This window comes from Anopheles gambiae, chromosome X (genome assembly GCF_943734735.2).
Source record: "Anopheles gambiae chromosome X, idAnoGambNW_F1_1, whole genome shotgun sequence".
Taxonomy (NCBI): Eukaryota; Metazoa; Arthropoda; class Insecta; order Diptera; family Culicidae; genus Anopheles; species Anopheles gambiae.
The window spans coordinates 21,417,185-21,439,338 of record NC_064600.1 but is presented as its reverse complement, the minus strand read 5'-3'; the positions used below and the strand labels follow the sequence as shown (position 1 = coordinate 21,439,338).

General features: G+C 39.4%; 2 protein-coding genes across 6 annotated transcripts in view; one reads left to right on the top strand and one right to left on the bottom strand.

Moving 5' to 3' along the window:
• LOC133391045 (uncharacterized) overlaps positions 1-3,874 on the bottom strand; it is a 36,452-nt gene extending 32,578 nt beyond the window's left edge. For 2 of the 5 annotated variants that reach the window (XM_061640992.1, XM_061641012.1), the window contains exons 1-2: positions 3,689-3,874; positions 3,175-3,228 (exon numbers count right to left, since the gene is read on the bottom strand). In XM_061640992.1, coding sequence (XP_061496976.1) covers positions 3,175-3,228; positions 3,689-3,859 — 225 coding nt within the window. In that variant the 5' untranslated portion in view covers positions 3,860-3,874. The other 3 variants (XM_061641004.1, XM_061640999.1, XM_061641008.1) reach the window with 3 other exon arrangements.
• Positions 3,875-12,714: 8,840 nt separating this feature from the next.
• On the top strand, positions 12,715-13,757 carry LOC133392245 (putative uncharacterized protein DDB_G0271606; the record flags this gene model as incomplete). Its single annotated transcript, XM_061652058.1, has 1 exon — positions 12,715-13,757. A coding segment is annotated over one exon (807 nt), but the record flags the coding sequence as incomplete, so codon positions are not given.
• Between the last annotated feature and the right edge of the window lie 8,397 nt (positions 13,758-22,154).

Genomic DNA, 22,154 nt, shown 5'->3' with positions numbered 1-22,154 from the left:
TGGAGTGCTTTGGCAATAAATAAAATTCTAGTTTTAATAGATATCTGATCAAAATTCAAACGACAAGATACTGGGTTTCCCACGATTCGTTGGTTCCCATCAATTTTTGGTTGGTTCCCATATTTGGTTGCTAGACGTAGAGAGCGACAATTTCTCGTGCAACTGTTATCACTTTTTTATCGCGATGAACGCTGTAATAATTATTGATTTCTTCAGCATTCGTTTCAACTCGTCTCAAGCTGGATTGAGTGTGATAGTTCTTTGCGATGTGGTGGAAATCGATTTTAATCATCATGGTTAAAAACTGAAATTTAATTATAAAGCAAATACACCATGAAACGGCTGTTGAAAAACATCATGTAATCTTTGAATATTTTTTTGCATATTGAATATCGACCCTGAATTTCACAGCAGTACGAATCCTGATATAGATTAATTGCTTATGAATTCAATAATGATTAGTGTTCATGTAATACAGCACCTACCACAACTATAATCATTTTTCGTCAGTCATTTTTCGCGATTTGCGGAAAATCCGTGAGAGATAAAAAAGATAAAAACAGTGAATGTGATGTGTAGAATACTATTTCACATTTTCGTGTATTTTTTTTTTCAAAGTTTTTAAAACGTTTTTACACGAATTATTACGAAAAAAAAGTGCTGGTCGTACCATAACTATAAAGACACCTCGAAATACTGTTTTTTGTTTTGCTAACTAACGTATGGAAAAATCGTTCCAAAATATAAATATAACAGTCTACAAAGGTTTAACTACAAAAATCGTGAAAAACGACTGTCCATATAGTTGTGGTAGGCACTGTATGTGTTGTCAATGATAATCGTATTACTCAAGGTAAATTCAAAATCAACCGAAATTTCATTGATAGTGAAAACATTCTTCCACTTCCTATTTCTTCCGGCCATATACATACTTATTCACACTTTACGGACCAGAGAATGGTTCAGTAAGATAGTCATTGTTTTGCTTGTTTACCTGTTCCACTTTTACAGATAGGCACAAGTGCGCTAAAAATAACGGATTCCTCAATGTGTATAGTTACTCTGCAATAATGCTTTTTCCGAAAGAGGAATTGTAGAAAAGGAAAGTTTTACACAAAACCTTGTACTGCATGATGACCCACAAACGTCGACGTGAAACACTTTTCCCAAATAGGCAGAAAAATCAAAATAAATGGATGTTACTAGTGACCCAGAAACCCTCCTCTAATTAATCGTTCCTCTTCAAAAACGAAATCAAATAGGGAACAATACGCACTCGGGGAAGGTTATAGTAAATATGATGGTCGATAAAAAAAACAACTGAAGAAGATGCAGATAACTCGCACTCTGCACTTTCTTCTTGGCTCATTGTTGATTCCATTTTCTATCAATTTATGGTGTCTTCGCCATTACAGCAAACAATGTAACTAGCACAAATGATTACCATCGGCCTTTTTCATTATGTTTTGAAACTTTTCTTATCTAATTGTGCCATCTTTACCATATTCAAAACGTTTTTTAAACTATAAGTATTTGATTCACATAGCTTTAAGCTGGATGGAGCCGATGGATTACCAACTTGAGAATCGTTACTCATGTTAACCTACTTTTCATTGATTTGTATTTACTCAGTACATGTGTTGCATACATGCCAAATATCTTTTTTTGCCTATTATTTCGAAGTAGAAAGTAGAGAATATATTTATAAAACACACTGAATATTTTTACCTCTTTCAGAAGTTTCTCACATTACTATGTAAAAAGTAGGCTTTGATTTTGTATAAAAGTTATTACGCATTGTAGTTGGTATTCTAAGGAGACTTTGCTTATTCTTTGAAAAGCAGTAAATTAATTTCTTAAAATTGATAAGTAGGTTGATTTATTAAAATAGTTACTTTTCAATATTCCAGAAATCATCGAGATTGATCCGTTGCAGTGACTTGCTCGTTATACGCATATCTAATTATGCGGGAAGTTATTTTCCATATAACTTCTATGAAAAGATTAATAATTGGTTCCAGGACGACAAATGTGTTGGTATAAAGATTATATATGATACGAGATTATATAGTATAAGGAATATATATGAGCTAAAGGACATAATAAGCAGCTATCAAACTGGGGCTATATATGCACTTCAATTTTTTGTTTGCCATAATTATTCATCCATTTTTGAAAAATTGTCGAAATGTCAATTGTTTTGATTTTTTTCAGCATATCTCGCAAATGAGTAAATTCATTTTGTCGTTCAAGTCATGAGACACATCAGAAAACAGTTTGAAATCGCTGCACCTCAAAATAATAATGTTAAATCGCCTTTCATCGGCTAATGTCAAGGAAAAGTATCTTATTCAGAAGTTAGATTTGTCGTACTGTAGATATATTGTGTTGTGATAACGATTTATAATAGATTTCTAATAACCAAACTCCCATCTGCCTCAGCCTAAACCAAAAATAAAGAAATTCTCATAGAGAACCGAACGTGATTGGGATAAACATCATCAAGTGAATCAAGAAGAGAAATGATGTTGCTTATTATGCGAGATCCAATTCGTTAAGAGAGATATTTATTGAGCATTTAGATATGCTTGTTATTGAAAAAACGTTAGTGATACAAGTTACGAGGGACATTCCACTGTTAAGCAATATTTGTTCGCACAAAATAATTATTTGTAAGATTTTAAGCAAGCTTTCATGAGCACAAGCACAAGCAAGTTGTCGAAAAGGGTCTAAAATGTTGTTATGGTTACAATAAAAGTAAGAAATATAGTAAAAAAATTCATAATAATTGAATTTTTTAAAACAAATAAAATCATGAGATATTAAAACAAACAGGTAATTGAAATAGTAAAATAAAATAATATTAATTACAAAAATAATAATAAAATATTAAGATTGTTATTTTCATATTAATTTTACATAAAATCTATTTTTAAATTGTAATATAATAAAATCATGATGCTTATTCCCTCCAGAAACCTGTTGAATCAATGCTAAAATTAAATAAAAAATAATGAACTAATAAAAATAATTGAAACAAACATAATTAAAGTGATTCTAAAAGTAAAAATAAAAAACTCTCACAATAATCACAATAATGCTTTAATCACAAAGTCATTCTCCTTGCACACTATGATTTTTCCAACACTATAGTTATAGTTGTCTAACACGAACCTTGGTGGCGTAAATTTGACGATACGATTTGATATACAGTTGATTGAAGAAAGCCTGTTGATTTTGAATTTGTAGACTGTAAGTTTATTGCATACATATATATATATATATATATATATATATATATATATATATATATATATATATATATATATATATATATATATATATATATATATATATATATATATATATATATATATATATATATATATATATATATATATATATATATATATATATATATATATATATATATATATATATATATATATATATATATATATATATATATATATATATATATATATATATATATATATATATATATATATATATATATATATATATATATATATATATATATATATATATATATATATATATATATGTATATATGTATATATATATTGATTACTTATTCTTATTTGGAATAACTTTGCACCACGTTTTTAATGACTTTTTTCGTTTAAGACTTTCTTCATTTTACACAAATAGTATTGATTTTACTCACTGATGCACTGATTTCAACACCGTATGCACTGTATACTTCAGCGTCTCCGACACCTCGTTCCGACACCTGCACTGCATGGAATGGTAATCTGACCAAAACTAAGCTTTTTTCCGCACTTCCGATCGGTTTTATAGCCTTGCTTCCATACTGCTTACCCGTTCTGCTAACCATTTCCTATTCAACCTACCAAACCAATGTTATTATTACTCGTCAATTTTTTCCTGTTTCTTCTACAATATGCTCGCACTCAACTACCCCCGTTTTCTCGATCACTAGCTTTAGGTTACAAACCGGTAAACGATTGAAAATTGTGAGACTACTTTAAATTTTTTAAACTCATAAGATTTTGCCGTTTCGTGCACTTATTTCCCCTTTTCCTTTCATATTTTTTTTCATTTATGGTTTCTCAGCATTTTTGCCTCTTCTTTATGTGTTTTCTTGTTATGTTTTCGTCGTTTCTTTTTCTTCTTGAGTGAATAGCACTAGCTTCATGAGACCATGTTTCCAAGCTGTTTATCTCTTTCCGTTTCTATTCAACGACATAAATAGCTACAAGAATGTGAAGCAAGATGCCCATGATAAAGATGCTGCTCTATATTTCACATAGTAAAAAATAAAATGAAAAATTTACACATTTTCAATGAAATTTTATTTTGGTTTTAGTGCATAGAAAAAGTGTTTTTATTTTTTTTTTATATCCTTTTTTCGTATTTCTGAATACTTAACTACGTTAGGTATTTCGTTAAATAGACTCATCTTACTAAATGTATCTCCAGAAATTGTACGTAACGTTCATGGTTTTCTGAGCATGACTACTTGGATCATGTCAAGTGCGTTGCGCTAAATTCAAGAAATAGAGGATAAAGGAAAAAAACAACCATGCTACGAATAGAAAAAAGGGGAGCGCAATCTAGAGGGTAAGGTGCATTTGAAAGAGTTGGTAAGAATAATGCTCGCTAAACACGGCAATGTAACGAGCATTATATTTTCAAATCCAAAAGTAAGCGACTTGTAGTTGTTGACTTATTGAACAAATGTGTAAAATACTTAACTTTGATCTTAGATTTAAGGCCTGTAATATTTCCTTATTAATTACATTTTTATCGGTCAAACCCCTATATAACTAACTTTATTTATACAAACTTTCTTCATTTGAGAAAAAAAAACTTTCCAATCTAACTCCAAACATTTCAAAAATTCATGAATTTACAGGGATATTTAGATTCATATTCCGGACAGTATCGAGCTCATGTTTCAAATTACGAAATTCGTCTTCTTCTTCTTCTTCTTCTTCTTCTTCTTCTTCTTCTTTTTCTTCTTCTTCTTCTTCTTCTTCTTTTTGGCTCAACAATCGTTGTCGGTCAAGGCCTGCCTGTACCACTTATGGGATTTATTTTCAATGACTTATCGAAGAAATAACGATGGCATCGGTTTGAAGTAAAACTGATAATAATGCCTGTAGTGATGAACTGAATGAGAAAATATATTTATTTACTGTGTCATCAAGCCCTACTAGGGGTCAAAAACCATTCTTATTGAAACTAGTACATCATGGTAATCATCTAAAAATGTAAAAATACCATGGCCAGGGTCAAAATGTAAAGAAATTAAATAATAACGCGATGAATATCCGGAATATCAAGCGGTCCGTAATTTTAATCAGAACGGTATGTCCAAAATCAGGAAAACTTGGACGGTTGCGTACGACCTCATTTTGAAGTAAAAGCATATATGCGGATGTAGCGAAGTAAAACACTTCAAATTAAAACACTTCAAGTTAAAACAAAGTTCAAGCAATAGCGCGCGCTTCAGAAACGTAACAAACATAAACAGGTAGTCAACCGTTCTCATGGTTCAAACGAGGAAGTAACTTTACGCAATTCATAAACCATAGGTACATGTCGCATTAAGTATAAATAAAACTTGTTATCAAAATAGTTATAATTACAGTTAGCTGACAGTTATTACAGTTATGCGTTCAGCAACTAAATAGCATATAAGAGATGAGAACCTAAATAAAGTAAGAGCATTCGAACACAAACCTCAGAATCGCTCTTTTTTTTAATAGTCGGAGGCACTTACCGGTCGACGAAGGAAAAATATACCCGACTCGGTGTAAAGCACCGGCGTTGGGCGCTGCGACGGAGCAACACTTCCACCAGCAGCATTATGGACGATTCTTAAGAAACCGGTACAGGACCCGAAAAGTGGAGGCGTAAACCCAAAAATCTGAAATCTTTACATCTAAAAGATTTCGGGTCGTGTAGGCGCGATTTGAGCACCAGCAAGCGGTCATTTTTGGTTTCCGTGCTGCTTTCAAAAAGATTTCGGATGAGATTTCAACTCGCGGAGCTCGCGGATAAACAATTGCTGTACATAAAATAAGAACCATCAATCAAAAAAGGAAAATGGCCATCAACAAGGACATGGTTCGAGCCCCAGCTTAAAGTCTCTGATAAAATACAAGTGGACAAGTTTTAACACGTTGAGTGCCAGACCATTTTTGTCGATGTTTCGCTGAGGCCAAAATCTGTTTGTTTTCATTTGTTATGGCTATTTTATATAAAAAATCCGAATTATTTGCTTTTTTATTTTTGTTTCAATAAATTTACCGTTGGAAGTAAAAGAAAGAGTCGACATTGCCTACACCAAATTAACATAAAATAATAGAATATCAGGTTCCGATCTAAAATTCAATATTGTAGTTATGTGCTAATGCATTGCTCTCAAACCTTTTTAGGATCACGGACCATTTAGCATCACATAAATGTTTTCCGCGGCCCACTTATATCTAGCACGTGTATTTTGCAGACTGTACAATATATGTACAACAAGTTTTGTAATGAGCATTTCTAGTTGGGGCGGTCCCGTGGTACAGTCGTCAACTCGAACGTCTCAATAACATGCCCGTCATGGGTTCAAGCCTAGAATGGACTGTCCTCCCGTAGCAAGGACTGACTATCCGGCTGCGTGGTAATGAATTAAGTCTCGAAAGCCTGTATAGACCGGCATGTCCGTGTAGGACGTTGCGCCAAATAGAAGAAGAACGAGCATTTCTTAAAATGCTTTTAAATTTTAATTTTCTTAAAACAAATCTATTCTTTCGCAGATCACGTCTATTTGCGTCACCAACCATAAGTGGTCAGCCGCCCATAGGTTGGACACCATCAATTAGATCAGGGGTCTCCAAACTACGGCCCGAGGGCCGCATGCGGCCCTCAAGAGCTTATAATGCGACCCACGATGACTTTGCCAGAGTTAATATAAATATACGTAATGATTATTTCTTTTTCAAATAAAATTGTATTTTTTACTTTTCTTAGACAAAAATCAACCTTTAGTAATACCAAACTGTACAAGTAGTGTTAGTTTTTTGTTATAAAAATGAGATTTAAACGTTCACCCATCAGTTAAAGGTAGTGTCAAATGGCCCTTAACATAGCTATTTTTGAAGCAATGCGGCCCGCGAGCTGAAAAGTTTGGAGGCCCCTGAATTAGATAATTAGGAAAAGGCGAGTGATTGAGAATCATACCTAAGGCATCAAAATTTCAGGTCTTCCATTTCTTGATTATTCTTGTAATCGTCTTCAATTTTGGCGTGACAATCGTTGTCGAGATGTACCACTAATTGGTTAAGCTATTGACTAATTAGCTGACCTATTGAGTACCTTGAACCCAAGATGAGTATGTCGGTTATTTCTAGCAATCAAATATTTTCAAAATGTAGTATTTTAACTGTGTTTAAAAACTTTCCATCCTAAATATAATTATAGTCAAATGAAAAAACTGAACATGATGCTCCAGGGCAGGATTAATGTAAATCGTACCTGCACAAAATTCTAAAGTGCAGAGTTCAGCTTTTTGGCAAAATGGAAACATTCTACGTTTACGGATTACAAAATCTAAAAGTTTAAAATGTTAACCTTTTCACGAAATGTTTAGCCATTCTTGATATAATAGTCATGCTTGGGCTAAAAAATTCAACGCGTCATTAGCTAACTTGTTCGAGCCAGTTTTTTTTAAACATATCTTTCAAGCCAAAATAATCTAGGTTGAAATTTTCTAATGAATTTAGTGCATTTGGTTGTTTGGCTGTTTATGCAGTGTTGACATGATTTTAACAGCCAACGGCCAATATCCATATAAAAACGAGCCCAGCGGAATTGAATACATATTCAAAATGCGTCGAATCTTAATGAAATTTGAATGTTTGTTTTTACCTTATCAGTCTTATTGTATGTAAACTTTTATCTATAACATAATTTAAGCAATTTCGAGAAGGTTTTGCAGGCCCTTGATTAAAAAAAGTATGAAAAAGCTGCTATATATCGTAAAATCACCCATATTAGTGCATTTGAGCGTGCGGATTTGCCAACATCGCAAGTAACCACTTTGCTCCAGCAGGCCGTAATGCCCCAGGTTCCTCTACACTCTCTCTCAGATTCACACACACTCCTACCAGACGGCACCAATGATGATTCAAAACAAGTTATGCTGGAGCACACTTGCACTGTTACCGGTTCGATGTAACTATTCAACCTGTTTCATTAAAATTTATGGTAAACGTAACTGGTTTCCACAAGCTACATTAACTCATATTTCCCGGTGTTACAAACATAAACAAATAAAAACACAAATATATCATAATTTTGAACGAACGTACATGGTATTGTACCCAACGCTGGTTTGCAAACAATATCAATCTTAAAATACTCAAGGAAAACATACTCCTTGAGTCGACGAGATCTTCTGGTGGTACGATGATTATAACAAAACACATGCTTGCCCTGTCCGCTATCTAGATAATTCTATGGAATGCCAGAGGAATGCATGTATATTATTACACCTGTTCTCACTTTCCTCTGAATCGTTATCCGGTTGCTATGGATCGCAATCCATGAGAATGGATCGCAATCAACTACGTCTGAATCGTTGTCAGCTACGTTTGGATCGTTTTCAGCTACGTTTGGATCGCTCTCAGCTACCTTTGGATTTTGCGGTAGCTCGCGCAAATTTCATTGCAGCGCAACCGTTTATTCAGTGACCGCGGGACACATTTGCATTCCAAGGAAAGAATTAAATAATTAATGCATTCAATTGTAAAATCTAATCACTTTTTTATGTGAAGCTTACATCACCATTCATACTTTATTGATTATTTGACCAAACTTTTCCAAACAAACATGCACAATCTTCTTCTTTTTGGCGTGACAACATACGTAGTCATTCAGTCCTGTTTAGGCTTTCAAGATTTAGCCGGATATTCCTTCTTTGCTATGGTCTGGTTGGGAATCTATTCTGATGCATAGAAGCCGATAAATCTGTCAAATGTTATTCATTGCTTAAAAATGGGGTTTCAGAATTCAATGAGAAGCTCTCAATTGGGTTCAAACATAGAACAATATGAAATTGTTGCTTTTCATATCGTCTGTTGTGATGTGAATCGTGAGGTACGCCAAGCGGTCACTAAATAAACTATGCGCCGCAACAAAATTTGCGCGAGCTAACGCAAAATCCAAAGGTAGCTGAGAGCGATCCAAACGTAGCTGAAAACGATCCAAACGTAGCTGAAAACGATTCAGACGTAGTTGATTGCGATCCATTCTCATGGATTGCGATCCATAGCAACCGGATAACGATTCAGAGGAAAGTGAGAACAGGTGTATATTGGTGATATATTTGTTCAAAACATATTTTCTTTCTAATAATTAAAGTGGACGAATTAGTTTTTTAGAGTTATTTTAATCAATTTCGGAAAAAAGTATTATTTTATTGAAGCAAATTTTGCATTTTTCCATAGTTTGGTACTGCACATTTATAAGTATATAACGAATAATGTTAAAAAAATAAAACAGTACGATAACCTAATTTTTCACGAAAAATGTTGAATCGTACGTAGTGGGCAATGTATGTTGCCGACCACTGTACACCGAAAAATTGTCAAAGTTTGCTTCAGTAATGTGTTTTATCGTTTGAATAAAACACATTTTACTGAAAATTTTCACAGTCAGTATCAGTCTCAGTATCAGTCTTTTGACTGGATATCAGTAAAACAAATGACTGAATATGCTGAAAATCATTTAAATATTCTCCTACTGAACTCAAACGGTTCAGTAGGAGAACATTTTGATGATTTTCAGCAAATTCAGTCATTTGTTTTACCCTTTGCCGGCTGAGAGGATAACTCCATTTAGGCCGTTTTCTTTCGTCGGAAAGGACTACTGTCGACCGGTGTTTCTAAAGCCAACGCACCGTAAGGCTGCGGCTTTAAAATCTTTATTATATTTTTGTTTGTTTTAGCACCAAAGCTATTCATATCGAACTGGGGAAAGAATTTTCGACGGGAGCTTTCATCTCGGCTTTTCGTCGGTTCATTTCTCGGCGCGGGCTTTCGATTCATGTGTACTCGGACAATGGATTTAACTTTCATGGCGCGTAGAAGGAACTGTTGAAGTTATTTGGCATGCTGAAAAACAAGTCGGCTAAAGCGATCGTCCAGCGTGAAGCAGTGATGTGTGGTATAACTTGGAGTTTCATCTCCCCGAGATCTCCCAACTTCGGCGGGCTTTGAAAGGCGGTGGTAAAGGCAGCGAAAAGAACAATGCGGGAAGTGCTTGGCGATTGACAGCTATCATTTGGAAATTTCGTTACAGTATTGACTCAAATTGAAGCGCAACTCAATTCTAGACCCCTTACACCATTTTCAGAAGATTCTCGCGAACTTTATGTTCTTACTCCAGGCCATTTTCTTATATGGATGTCATTGCTAGCACTACCCGATCAGAATGTGTTAGAAGTTCCTATGAATAGCTTGAAACTAAAAAAACAGTTGCATCAAATTGGCAAGATCATTGGCGAAGATGGGGTGTAGAATACATGGGAGAATTGCATAATTCTTATCAGAAGAATAGGGCAGTGCACCAGCTGAGTAAGGGACAAATGGTAATGCTGAAGGAAGAGGATAAGGTTAGCGGAGAGTGGTCTGTTTATACACAAGAGTTAGGAGCTGAGGCAGCTGCAATGCTATAATTAGCGAATATTATAACTAGCGAATTGAACCATAAGAGATGATAATTAGAGTGCCATAATTTGGCGGCCATCAACGCGTTGGTTGGTGTGCGTGAGAGGGCAACAGCAGAAAGGTGATCGCCCGAACAGCGGGAACTTTCTTCCACGCACGGCAACGGCAGCGATCGGACGCGCGCGCAATCCGCTTAGGCGGCGCTCTAGCAGCAATCGAACACGACATAAGACACGAACAAACCCATATAATCATATGGAGGTGCACTGTCAGACACAAACAAACAAACAAGACAAACCTCGAGTCGAACATGTCAGTTGATTCTGTCTGTGATGTTCGATACCCACCTGTGCTGTGAGTACCTTGGCTGTCAAACGCTTCACAGCTACAGTAGATAGAATTCAATGCGAGACATTTTCAAGTTTTTTTACGTAGTTTGTCTCTTTTTCATCTTAAAATTGCGTATAAAATATTTAGAATAGCTATCAATAATATTTGCAATGCTTCACAATCAATTATAACATCAAATATACAGGTTTGCAACGTATAAAACTATTACGTGTACACAATGCATGTATATGCACTGTATGTGTTTTGGCATGGACGTTTGTTTACATTTTTCAATAATAAATTTGAATGATTTTTATGTTATTTTTGATATGAATAACTAGTATATTACTTGTTGAATCTTCCCCCTGCAGATGGATGTTCATTTAAACTATGAAAATGCTTCATTTTCGAGTTGATAAGATAGGCGTATTGCAGTGCATCATGACAGGTCTATAAGACATCGAACAGCTGACAGAGCACCTATCGAACAGAGTCGTGTTTGTTTGTCTCGTTCGATTGGTCCCAGAGCGCCGCCTTAGTTTTTAAGTTGTTTGTTAAAATAAAATTAAACATAAAAAATACCGCAACGTCCAACCCTAGACTGATCATGGTCTTTGGCGAGAATCGTAGATACTCATCTACTAGACAAGGGCAAATTGAATCAGAACTGAATGATGCATTCCAATCCTTACACTGAGTGAACGAGTACCACACCGCCAGATAAATGGATATGATTCTTCCGCACGCTAGCGGTGCGGTATTGATTCTCCGTGCGGACGCTCTCCCTGTCGACTTTGAAAGTGTGCGATACATCTTCGTACACTAGCGGTGCGATATTGATTCTTCGTGCGGACGTTCTCCGCGCGCACTATGAATGTGTGCGTACATCTCCGCACGCTAGCGGTGCGGTATTGATTCTCCGTGCGAAAACTCTCCATACCGATCATGCCGGCTGCAACTAACCTTCGTACGCGGTGCGGAGTGCATTCTCCTACTCAGAAAATCAGCACAGAAATCACCGGACAGAAATCAGCACAGAAATCACGTTGTGCGAAATGCGCTGGAAATCACCGGACCCGTCAGTGTGATAAAGAACTGGGTGGTGAACAAACATGTGCAAACTGTCAGGGAAACCACAGTCCTTACAATAGAAATTGCTCAACTTTATCTGCAAAAACGCAACTTGACAGCGTCAACACCAAAGCGCTTTATTCCTGCGCCAATTCCAACCAGATCGTCATGGGAACAACCATTAAACTGGGTTGGACAAAACCACCGTCCTACAGGCCAGCATTTTTGCTCTTGTCCTGGTTGTCCCAACCGGCAGCAACAGGTCAATCGGCCCCAGACACATCAGCAGCCGCAGCAAAAATTCCAACAGCAGCAGCGGCAGCAGCAGCAGCAGCAGCAGCAGCAGCAGCAGCAGCAGCAGCAGCAGCAGCAGCAGCAGCAGCAGCAGCAGCAGCAGCAGCAGCAGCAGCAGCAGCAGCAGCAGCAGCAGCAGCAGCAGCAGCAGCAGCAGCAGCAGCAGCAGCAGCAGCAGCAGCAGCAGCAGCAGCAGCAGCAGCAGCAGCAGCAGCAGCAGCAGCAGCAGCAGCAGCAGCAGCAGCAGCAGCAGCAGCAGCAGCAGCAGCAGCAGCAGCAGCAGCAGCAGCAGCAGCAGCAGCAGCAGCAGCAGCAGCAGCAGCAGCAGCAGCAGCAGCAGCAGCAGCAGCAGCAGCAGCAGCAGCAGCAGCAGCAGCAGCAGCAGCAGCAGCAGCAGCAGCAGCAGCAGCAGCAGCAGCAGCAGCAGCAGCAGCAGCAGCAGCAGCAGCAGCAGCAGCAGCAGCAGCAGCAGCAGCAGCAGCAGCAGCAGCAGCAGCAGCAGCAGCAGCAGCAGCAGCAGCAGCAGCAGCAGCAGCAGCAGCAGCAGCAGCAGCAGCAGCAGCAGCAGCAGCAGCAGCAGCAGCAGCAGCAGCAGCAGCAGCAGCAGCAGCAGCAGCAGCAGCAGCAGCAGCAGCAGCAGCAGCAGCAGCAGCAGCAGCAGCAGCAGCAGCAGCAACAGCCGCAGCAGCAACAGCAACGGTCGCAGCAGCAGCAACAACAGCTACAACCGCCCCAGCACCCACAAGGTCAACGAAACCAGCAACAACAGCGACAACATCAACATCAAGCGCAGCAGCATCAACAACAACCGCTCTCAGAGGTTGTGACGATGGAAACGGCAGAGCATGGTGAGCTGTTTCAACATCATGACATGAGACAACAGTCCATCGTCTCCACCAGTGGGCCTCATCCAGCTCCAAGAAAGATCCACCGTCAACCAGCACAGGACAAACTGAATGATCTTCGATCTCGACTTGATGCTGAGGGCGAAGAAGAAGTAAAATCGCAATTCAGCGATATTGTCCGCCTGTGGGTGGAATTTAAGCGCATCTCGAAGATGTGCCCACCAGATCAAATTCTTATGAAAATGGTCGAATTCATCACGAGCCATCTTTAAGATGATCAAGTGCGCAACATGGAATGCTTGCTCTGTCCTACCTAAACGATTAGAGCTAATAGACTTCCTCCGAAATGAGGCTGTCGACTTGCTTGCGCTGACAGAAACGCATCTGAAACCAGAAAAATCCTTCTTTCTGCCAGAGCATACAGTAGTACGCCTTGACCGCCTGGATCAAACTAAAGGAGGAGTGTTGATTGCTATCCGTCGATCTTTAGCATTCAAAACACTCTCCCTACCTGACACACAGCTTATTGAGGCAGTTGGGATTCAAGTGCCATCAGCTGAGGGCAACATTGATTTCATCTCAGTCTACTGCCCGAAGCAGGCTCGCGACGCTGATGGTTCAACACAAATGCTGCAACGTGATCTCCGTATCCTCACACGTAGATCAGCTAGATTCATCATAGCTGGAGATCTGAACGCGCGTCATCAGGAATGGGGCAACGTCCGCGCCAACAAAAACGGGCGGCTATTGTGGGAGGACTCACAGGTGGGGTCCTACACTGTGGCTTTCCCATTTCGTCCGACGTACCAAACAGGTAATTCCAGTTCAACTATAGATATATTTTTAACAAATATATCCAACCGCATTGATGTTCCGACCACTATCACGGGACTTTCATCTGATCACCTACCGGTGACGATGGGCATCAGTGCTTCGGGGTCACAAATCAGACGACAGCAGCGAAATTATCGGGAAGCGGACTGGCTTCGTTTTGAACACCACATGGGGGAGCACATCGATGCCTCCCCCTCTCTCGTTACGGTTGAGGATATCGACGCAGCAATCTCCAGCATCGTTGATTGTATGAGGGAGGCCGAGATACGCGCGGTCCCCTTGGTACACATCCGAGATAAAGTTCTAGAACTGGATGCGGTGACAAAGCGTTTTATACGCGTTAAAAACTCTTTCAGGCGTAGGTTTCAAAGGACAGGAGATAAGGCCTTCTACTCTGCATTCCGACAAGCAGCTAAACTGGTTGAGCCCAGACTCATTGAAGTTAGGAACAACCAGTTTGCGAACAGGGTACGTACCTTCCCAAAATGCTCGAGGCCCTTCTGGCGTATGACAAAGGTTTTGAAAGAAAAAAGGAAGCCCATCCCCATTCTTAAAAACACTTCTACTTCCGCTTTCACTCCTAGTGAAAAAGCTGAAACTTTGGCTTCTCATTTCGCGCTAGCCCACAGGCTTAGTGATCCACTCACAAGCCCGTTTGAGGATGCTGTTCATTCTAGCATCAGGGAGTTAAGTTCTGTACCTGTGGATACCACAGAGATTGACCGTGTCACCTGCGGGGAAGTTCTAAAAACCATTAAATACAGTGTTAGCTACAAGGCTCCGGGACCGGATGGCATATTCAATGTTATGCTCAAACACGTTAGTTACAGCACTGCCATCTTGCTTACTAGGGTTGCTCTGCCTTGAATTGGGATATTATTATTGGGATACAGGTGCCTTGAATTGGGATATTTTCCAAAAGTGTGGAAACTTGCTAAAGTAGTGCCAGTGCTGAAACCTGGAAAGGACCCATGCTCGGAATCGAGTTATCGTCCTATTTCTTTATTGAGTGCCATTAGCAAAATATTTGAAAGGATAATTCACACGAGGTTGGAGACCCACGTGTCTGCTAACAACATCCTACCGGACGTAAAGTTTGGGTTCAGGAGGCAGCGGTCGGCTGCCATGCAGTTACAGCGAGTGATGCAGATTGTTAGCAATGCCAAAACAAGTGGAAAATCCACTGGCATAGCCCTTCTAGACGTAGAGAAGGCGTTCGATAGCGTTTGGCATAATGGTCTCATTTACAAACTCAGACTGCAGGGTTTTCCTTGCTACTTGGTTCATTTGGTCCAAAACTACCTCAGTGAACGAACATCGGCTGTTTACGTGAATTCGGAAAAATCCGAATCATATTCCAATTGTGCGGGTGTACCACAGGGGAGTGTTATCGGTCCTCTGTTGTACAATTGCTACACGGCCGATGTTCCTTCACTGAGGTCAGGCACGGATCTGGCCTTGTACGCGGATGACACTGCCATCTTGTGCTCAAGCAGGACCTTACGACACGTTGGTACCGGGCTTCAGAGAGGCCTTGACACGTTTGTCAAGTATCTGAACGACTGGAAAATTAACATAAACTCCAACAAAACTCAAATGCTATTAGTCCCATACAGAACTGGCACTAGAACTTCCACAATAGAGCGTAAGGCTGGAAATATTAAAATGGGTCCCATTAACATTCCATGGACAAGCACCGCACGATATCTAGGTGTAGTTTTTGATCAGCGGCTCTGTTTTAAACATCATGTCCAAAACATCAAAGTCAAGGCAACCTGGATGCTAAAGAGTCTACACTAGTGATGGGAAAAATGAAGTTTTTGTCGGAATCGATTCCGGCTAGCTCCGCAGTTTTCTGGAATCGATTCCGGCTAGTAGGTCTGGAATCAGTTTCCGGAATCGATTCCGCAATCGGATCCGGAATCGGAATCGGCTCCAAAGATGATTCCGGAATCGGCTCCGGAATAGGAATCGGTTCCGAAATCGACTCCGGAATCGGCTCCGGAATCGGAATCGGTTCCGGAATCGACTCCGGAATCGGTTAAGGAATAGAAGTCGGCTATCGAATCGGAAATGGCTCATAAATTAGAATCGGCTACCAAACGGAGTCAGTTTTGGCATCGCCATAAAAAAGGCGTTAGGGTCCAATCATACTACGTATTGATAACCGCAAAAATCCAAATTTACTTGTAAAAGATCCATTCGCATGGAGATTCCCGGACTGATTTCGCTCCGGAGTCAACACCGGAATCGGCTCCGGAATTGGCTCCGGAATTGGCTCCGGAATCGGCTCCGAAATCGGCTCCGGAATCGACTCCGGAATCGGCTCCGGAATCGGAATCGATTCTAGCATCGGAATCGGCTCCGGAATTGATTCCCAACACGGAATCGGAATCGGGTAGGTCCGATTCCGAGCTCCCACCACTAGTCTATACCCTCTCATCAAGCGCAAATCAAGTTTGTCACTGGAAAACAAAAAGATTATTTACAGTCAGATTGTTTTGCCATCGATAACCTATGCATGTAACGTTTGGCATAAATGTTCAAATTCCAATTTTAAATCGTTACAAACCATTCAAAACAGGTTTTTGAAATTAATAATGAACTTTCCAAATCGGTACCCAACCACAGATCTACATGCACAAACTGGTTTGCCCATTTTAACGGAGAAGATCCAGGATATCCTAGATCGACTTCGACAGACCTGTATAAATTCGGATTCGGATAGTATAAGGAACTTATTTTAGTACTCTAGTTCGCAATTAAGTTAGGTTAAGCTAGGGTAGTTAGTGTAGTAAGCTTTTGTAAATATTCTTCTCCTATCAATTTCATTATGGATTTTATCCTCACAGTAGCTAAACGCTTCATTTACATAGCCACTCTGTGCTGTTATTAAGGAAAACATTCATTTTCTTCCTCAAACAAAAGAAAAGCTTGAGCTGTAAGTTCAAACCCCTATCGTAAACACCACCAGGCAGGAAACCTAGTTAAGATTTCGTCAACTGAACTGAATCAATCGATGTATTCTAGTGTATGAATAAACACAATCATTTTTTGCTCTTTAAAAACAAAAAATCAGCATGCTTTTTCACTCTGGTAGATCTGATAGTGTGTTGACTATAACGAGAAAGCTTGATGATTTTGTTATCCGCGAAACGGGAACCGCAAAATAGCGATACACTCTCGCTCTAGTTTTTTTTTTCATCAGACCGAAACTGCAAGTAATTTTCCATATGTTAGAAGAGCAACCCCTTGTCGGCTTTGAATATACAGTGGAGCGCCATTTATCCGGGTATCTTTTATCCGGCTGTCCGTTTATCCGTGCTGTTGAGAAAGGACAGTTCAATACAATGGTGACATTGCGTTATGAGGGAGATATTAGAAAAAGCAATTAAAATACCACATTCTCATAACAAAAGACACGATAATTCAAGGCAATTTTTAAATATTCTTATGGAAAAAACATAAAGTCAATAAAAACTGGTTTATTTTTATCAAAAAATAAGATAATTTTCCAAATATTAATCAGGAATTGGTGATAAAATATGTCCTTTGACTCATTATCCGTGTTATTCGCATATCCGAGCGAGGTCAAGTACCGAGAAGCCCGGATAAACGGCGCTCCACTGTATGAAAAAGATTATCCTCATGAACTATAGTTAACAACAGTTATTTTTTAACTGTATGATTAATTGAACGAGTGTTATGAATCCGTTATTTTGAACGGCGATAAATTTACATTTTTATAAAAAAATACTTTAAACGAATAGAACACAATATAAATAACGATATAAGAAAATTAAACACATAGTGATAAATTTAAAGTTTAGTGGAGCATCAAAATCATCAAAACTTTGATTTCCTTTTTCTATGTTCGTAAATGTAACTTTATAAAAAAAAATAAAATAAAATCGGGTGAACATTTTTGCAGCATATAATCGATATTTTAAAACATACCGCTCCTCGTGCGTGCGAAAGAATCACCGCACGCGTTCAGTTCATTTCACTGAGCGAACTGGACCGCATCTGATCTTTAAAAAGAATCATTTTTCCCATGACTATCATCTAGGGACAGACAATGTGGTACGAGTAGTAACCGTTAAAATTGCGAGAGGGGTCTCAAACGGCCAGCTTCCAGAGTATGTCAATTACCCTTTGAGAGAGAGATAGCAGATTCTTTGGAGAATTAAAAATTGGTTAAATTTTGGTGGTCGCCATGTTAGGATTCATACATGATTTTAACTTAACGAATTGTGCTTTACTTGATGAACCATTGTGCGGGTTTTCACAGTTGAGAACGGATAGGATTGTGTCCGTCAGGAACGACAGGTTCTAGAGAAAAATATATATTTTGGTCCCAACATATACCTTCGCGCGCTCCTTACGATCTCTAAATGATATGTTTTTTTTTATAATTGATCGCCAAGTGAGCGCCTTCTGACATTCGCGGCGAACTGATTTCAGTCGTCAGAAGTAGCTACGCACCCCGAACATTGTTTGATAAGAAAAATAAGCATCCCAAACAGAAAACTTTTTTAGTGCAGTTCAGTAAAAAAATACTGAATTTTCAGTAATCCTTTCAGTAAAAAAAGTTTACTGAATCGTTCAGTAATGTTGGGTGCTCTCCAAAATGACAGCTTGTTTACTGAAATCACTTTACTGTGATATGTGATTTATATTTCAGCAATATGAAGCTGTTTAAAGGTGACGGAATATTTCTTTCAATGTGAGTTTTTCATTGATTTATTTATTTATTTATTTATTTATTTTTATTTTATTAATTGCTCGGCCACGTTGGGTTACAGCAATAGTACTTACTGACTATAGTATACAATTATTCACGAAGGAGTAGGAAGGAGTTTATGGTACGGAAAAGGAGCGAAGACGGGATCGGTAGACAGGATAGGAGAGGACAGCAGGAAGGGAAGGCGGAAGTGATTACATTAGTAAACGCTGCTACAGCTTGATTTATGTCATCATCAGTAAAGCAGCAATCGGTACCGGCTAAAATATGATGAAGCTTTTGGTAGTCCAGTTTCCTAAAATTGAACATACGAGCCGTAGGTATTCGTTGAGAGGATGCAGGGCGAGAGTGCGTAAGGAGCACACTTGTCTCATGAGCAGGATGATGATTGTCTAGCGCGACGAGTGGAACAGGTGAAGCTATGACGGGGGAGCAGCGCTCCAAGAAGGCATAGCATTGGCAGCATTGGCAAATAGAAGGTCCAATTGACTTCCGCGTATATTTTTTATGCCAGATAATTGCGGCAAACCGTTTACCGACATTCCATCAAGCAGAGAAACATTTTCACGAGATACACCAGTAAGAATGAAGTGATTAACGCACGATGCAAACACATCCATATCAAGCTCAGATAGACAGAGAGGCGTAACTCGTCTAGTTTTGTGCGCAATCCTCATACTTTTTGATAGTAGATGTTTAATTGTTCGATCGAAGGGATGAGAGAGCGAGATGCGCCGGGAGTGCTCTCGCTGCAAGTTATTAACGGCGAAAGAGAGTCGGACGGATTATGTGTATTAGATGCAGGGTTAGCTTCCATCAATTCGGGTAAAGTCGGTAGTTCATGAGAATCTTCAGCCGGATCAGCCGGTTTACGCTTGCTGAAAGTACTGCGTATAAGGCAAGCTCATAGGGCCATGATCTGGCGAAATAGTGAAATCAGCGTTTCGCAGTTGTGTCGTGTGGTTGATAGAAGGTGTCGAGGAAGGATGATCCGATTCACGATTAATAGGCGCAGAAGGTGCAAGGGATGCTACAGTAGTGGGTCGCCAAACATTGACGGAGCGGGGATTTAGGTCGATGAACTCCTTAAAAGAGATCCCGCGAGGCCAGGTTGAAGCAGTCAAAGCAATAGCCCGGTGCGAATCCGGTACACCAATTTTAAAAGATACGTAGGAGAGCGTAGAAAGCCCGGTCGCGTCGTACAAGGCTATATACCAAGATGTCGTCTGTCCCTATGTTAGAACAGGCCATATCGCGGATCGCTTCAATCGGAGTATCAGGAGCAATACGGGAGATAAAGACCCAAGTACGGGGTGGGCGTTCAGGAACGGTCGTAATATTATTGCAGGACAACCCTGTGCCCGATGAAAGCATAGCGCGTGTAACGGTATTGGTAGGCGATGGGTCGGGAGAGCGATCCAACAATCGACGTTTAGAAGGATTCTCACCAACAGCTTGATGGGTGAACTTAGAGGCCGCAACTGGAATCGTGGTCGTTGAGTGCGTTGCAGGAATCGCAGAATGGTGAGCACTCGATGTAGTGGTATGCGTGGCAAGATGAGAGTTGAGCTTGTTCATTAGTGAGTTGAAGGAAGTGAGAAGCTCACGGTGCATGAGATCAAGCTCCTTGATGCCATGCTTAACTTCATCAAGCGTTGTGAGTAGTGGAGCCTGTGAGTAGTTGCGTTCCATTGAGTGAGAAGCAGTAAGTGAGTCGATGAAATCTTTCACGGAACGAATTGACGATGCTGATTCCTGTTTCATCAAAGCTATCTCGTTTCTAAAACAATCCAGTGAAGAGGAAAGTTCAAGTCGCAAGCCAGCTGATGCCGCCTGCACAGAACGTGAGGAATCGCGGAAATCGGACTGCAACGATTCCAAAAGGTAGGCAGCGTCACGAGAAAGGCCGTGCGAGAAGCGTAAAGTGTCAACGGCCCGCAAACGCTGAGCACAATCCGCGCAAGCCCAGAATAAATTTTGTGACTTCTTAAATTCAGGCAGGAGCGGGGTTGAAAGTCCAATGCACTTATCGTGGTAATAGTGTTCACAAAGACCGAAGCACGGAATTGGATCGTTGCTAATAGCACCTTCACATTTCTTACAGATCACAGACGCCATCGCAAAATAGACCAAAGTTCGACTGAACAGTGAGTGATCACAACAACCGCAGGCGGATTGTAATGTTTATATGTTGAACCGTACAATTCACAGGTGCCGCACAAATTTGTGATACGTGAACGCGCGAGTGTAAATTAACCGAACTAAAACAATTCAAGCCTTAATCAACAAGAAAATCGCGGTAAAAAATCAACTTGGAAATAGGAGAGTGAGAGAGCACAACCAGCCGCTTTGAGTGACAAGTGACAAGTGACAAGTGACAAGTGACAAGTGACAAGTGATGCGAAGAGGTTGCCAGTCCTTCAGTTAATATTTATCCATGTTTTATGTTGATTGAAACAGTTTTCAGAGTGTATTTTTCTGCAACAAAATTTTATGGTTCAGTAAGCGCTCTCAGACATAATTTCACATAATTTCAGCAACCATAGCAAAGATTTTACACACTTACACAAATTAATACCGCAAGCCGAAATCACTGATTTTCCGCGAGCCTAAATTTGAAATTCTACCGAATTGCTTGTAAGCGCATATCAAATCAAATTTGTCAAATCAAATTTTTTTGAAAATCAGTAAAAACATGATGAATATGCTGAAAATCATCAAAATATTCTCCTACTGAACCGTTTGATTCATATTCCGGACAGTATCGAGCTCATGTTTCAAATTACGAACGTTTCTATTCAAATTCTAAACAGCTTCAAAATTTCGTCTTCTTCTTCTTCTTCTTCTTCTTCTTCTTCTTCTTCTTCTTCTTCTTCTTTTTATTCTTCTTCTTCTTTTTGGCTCAACAACCGTTGTCGGTCAAGGCCTGCCTGTACCACCTATGGGATTTATTTTCAATGACTTATCGAAGAAATAACGATGGCATCGGTTTAAAGTAAAACTGATAATAATGCCTGTAGTGATGAACTGAATGAGAAAATATATTTATTTACTGTGTCATCAAGCCCTACTAGGGGTCAAAAACCATTCTTATTGAAACTAGTGCATCATGGTAATCATCTAAAATGTAAAAATACCATGGTCAGGGTCAAAATGTAAAGAAATTAAATAATAACGCGATGAATATCCGGAATATCAAGCGGTCCGTAATTTGAATCAGAACGGTATGTCCAAAACCAGGAAAACTTGGACGGTTGCGTACGACCTCATTTTGAAGTAAAAGCATATATGCGGATGTAGCGAAGTAAAACACTTCAAATTAAAACA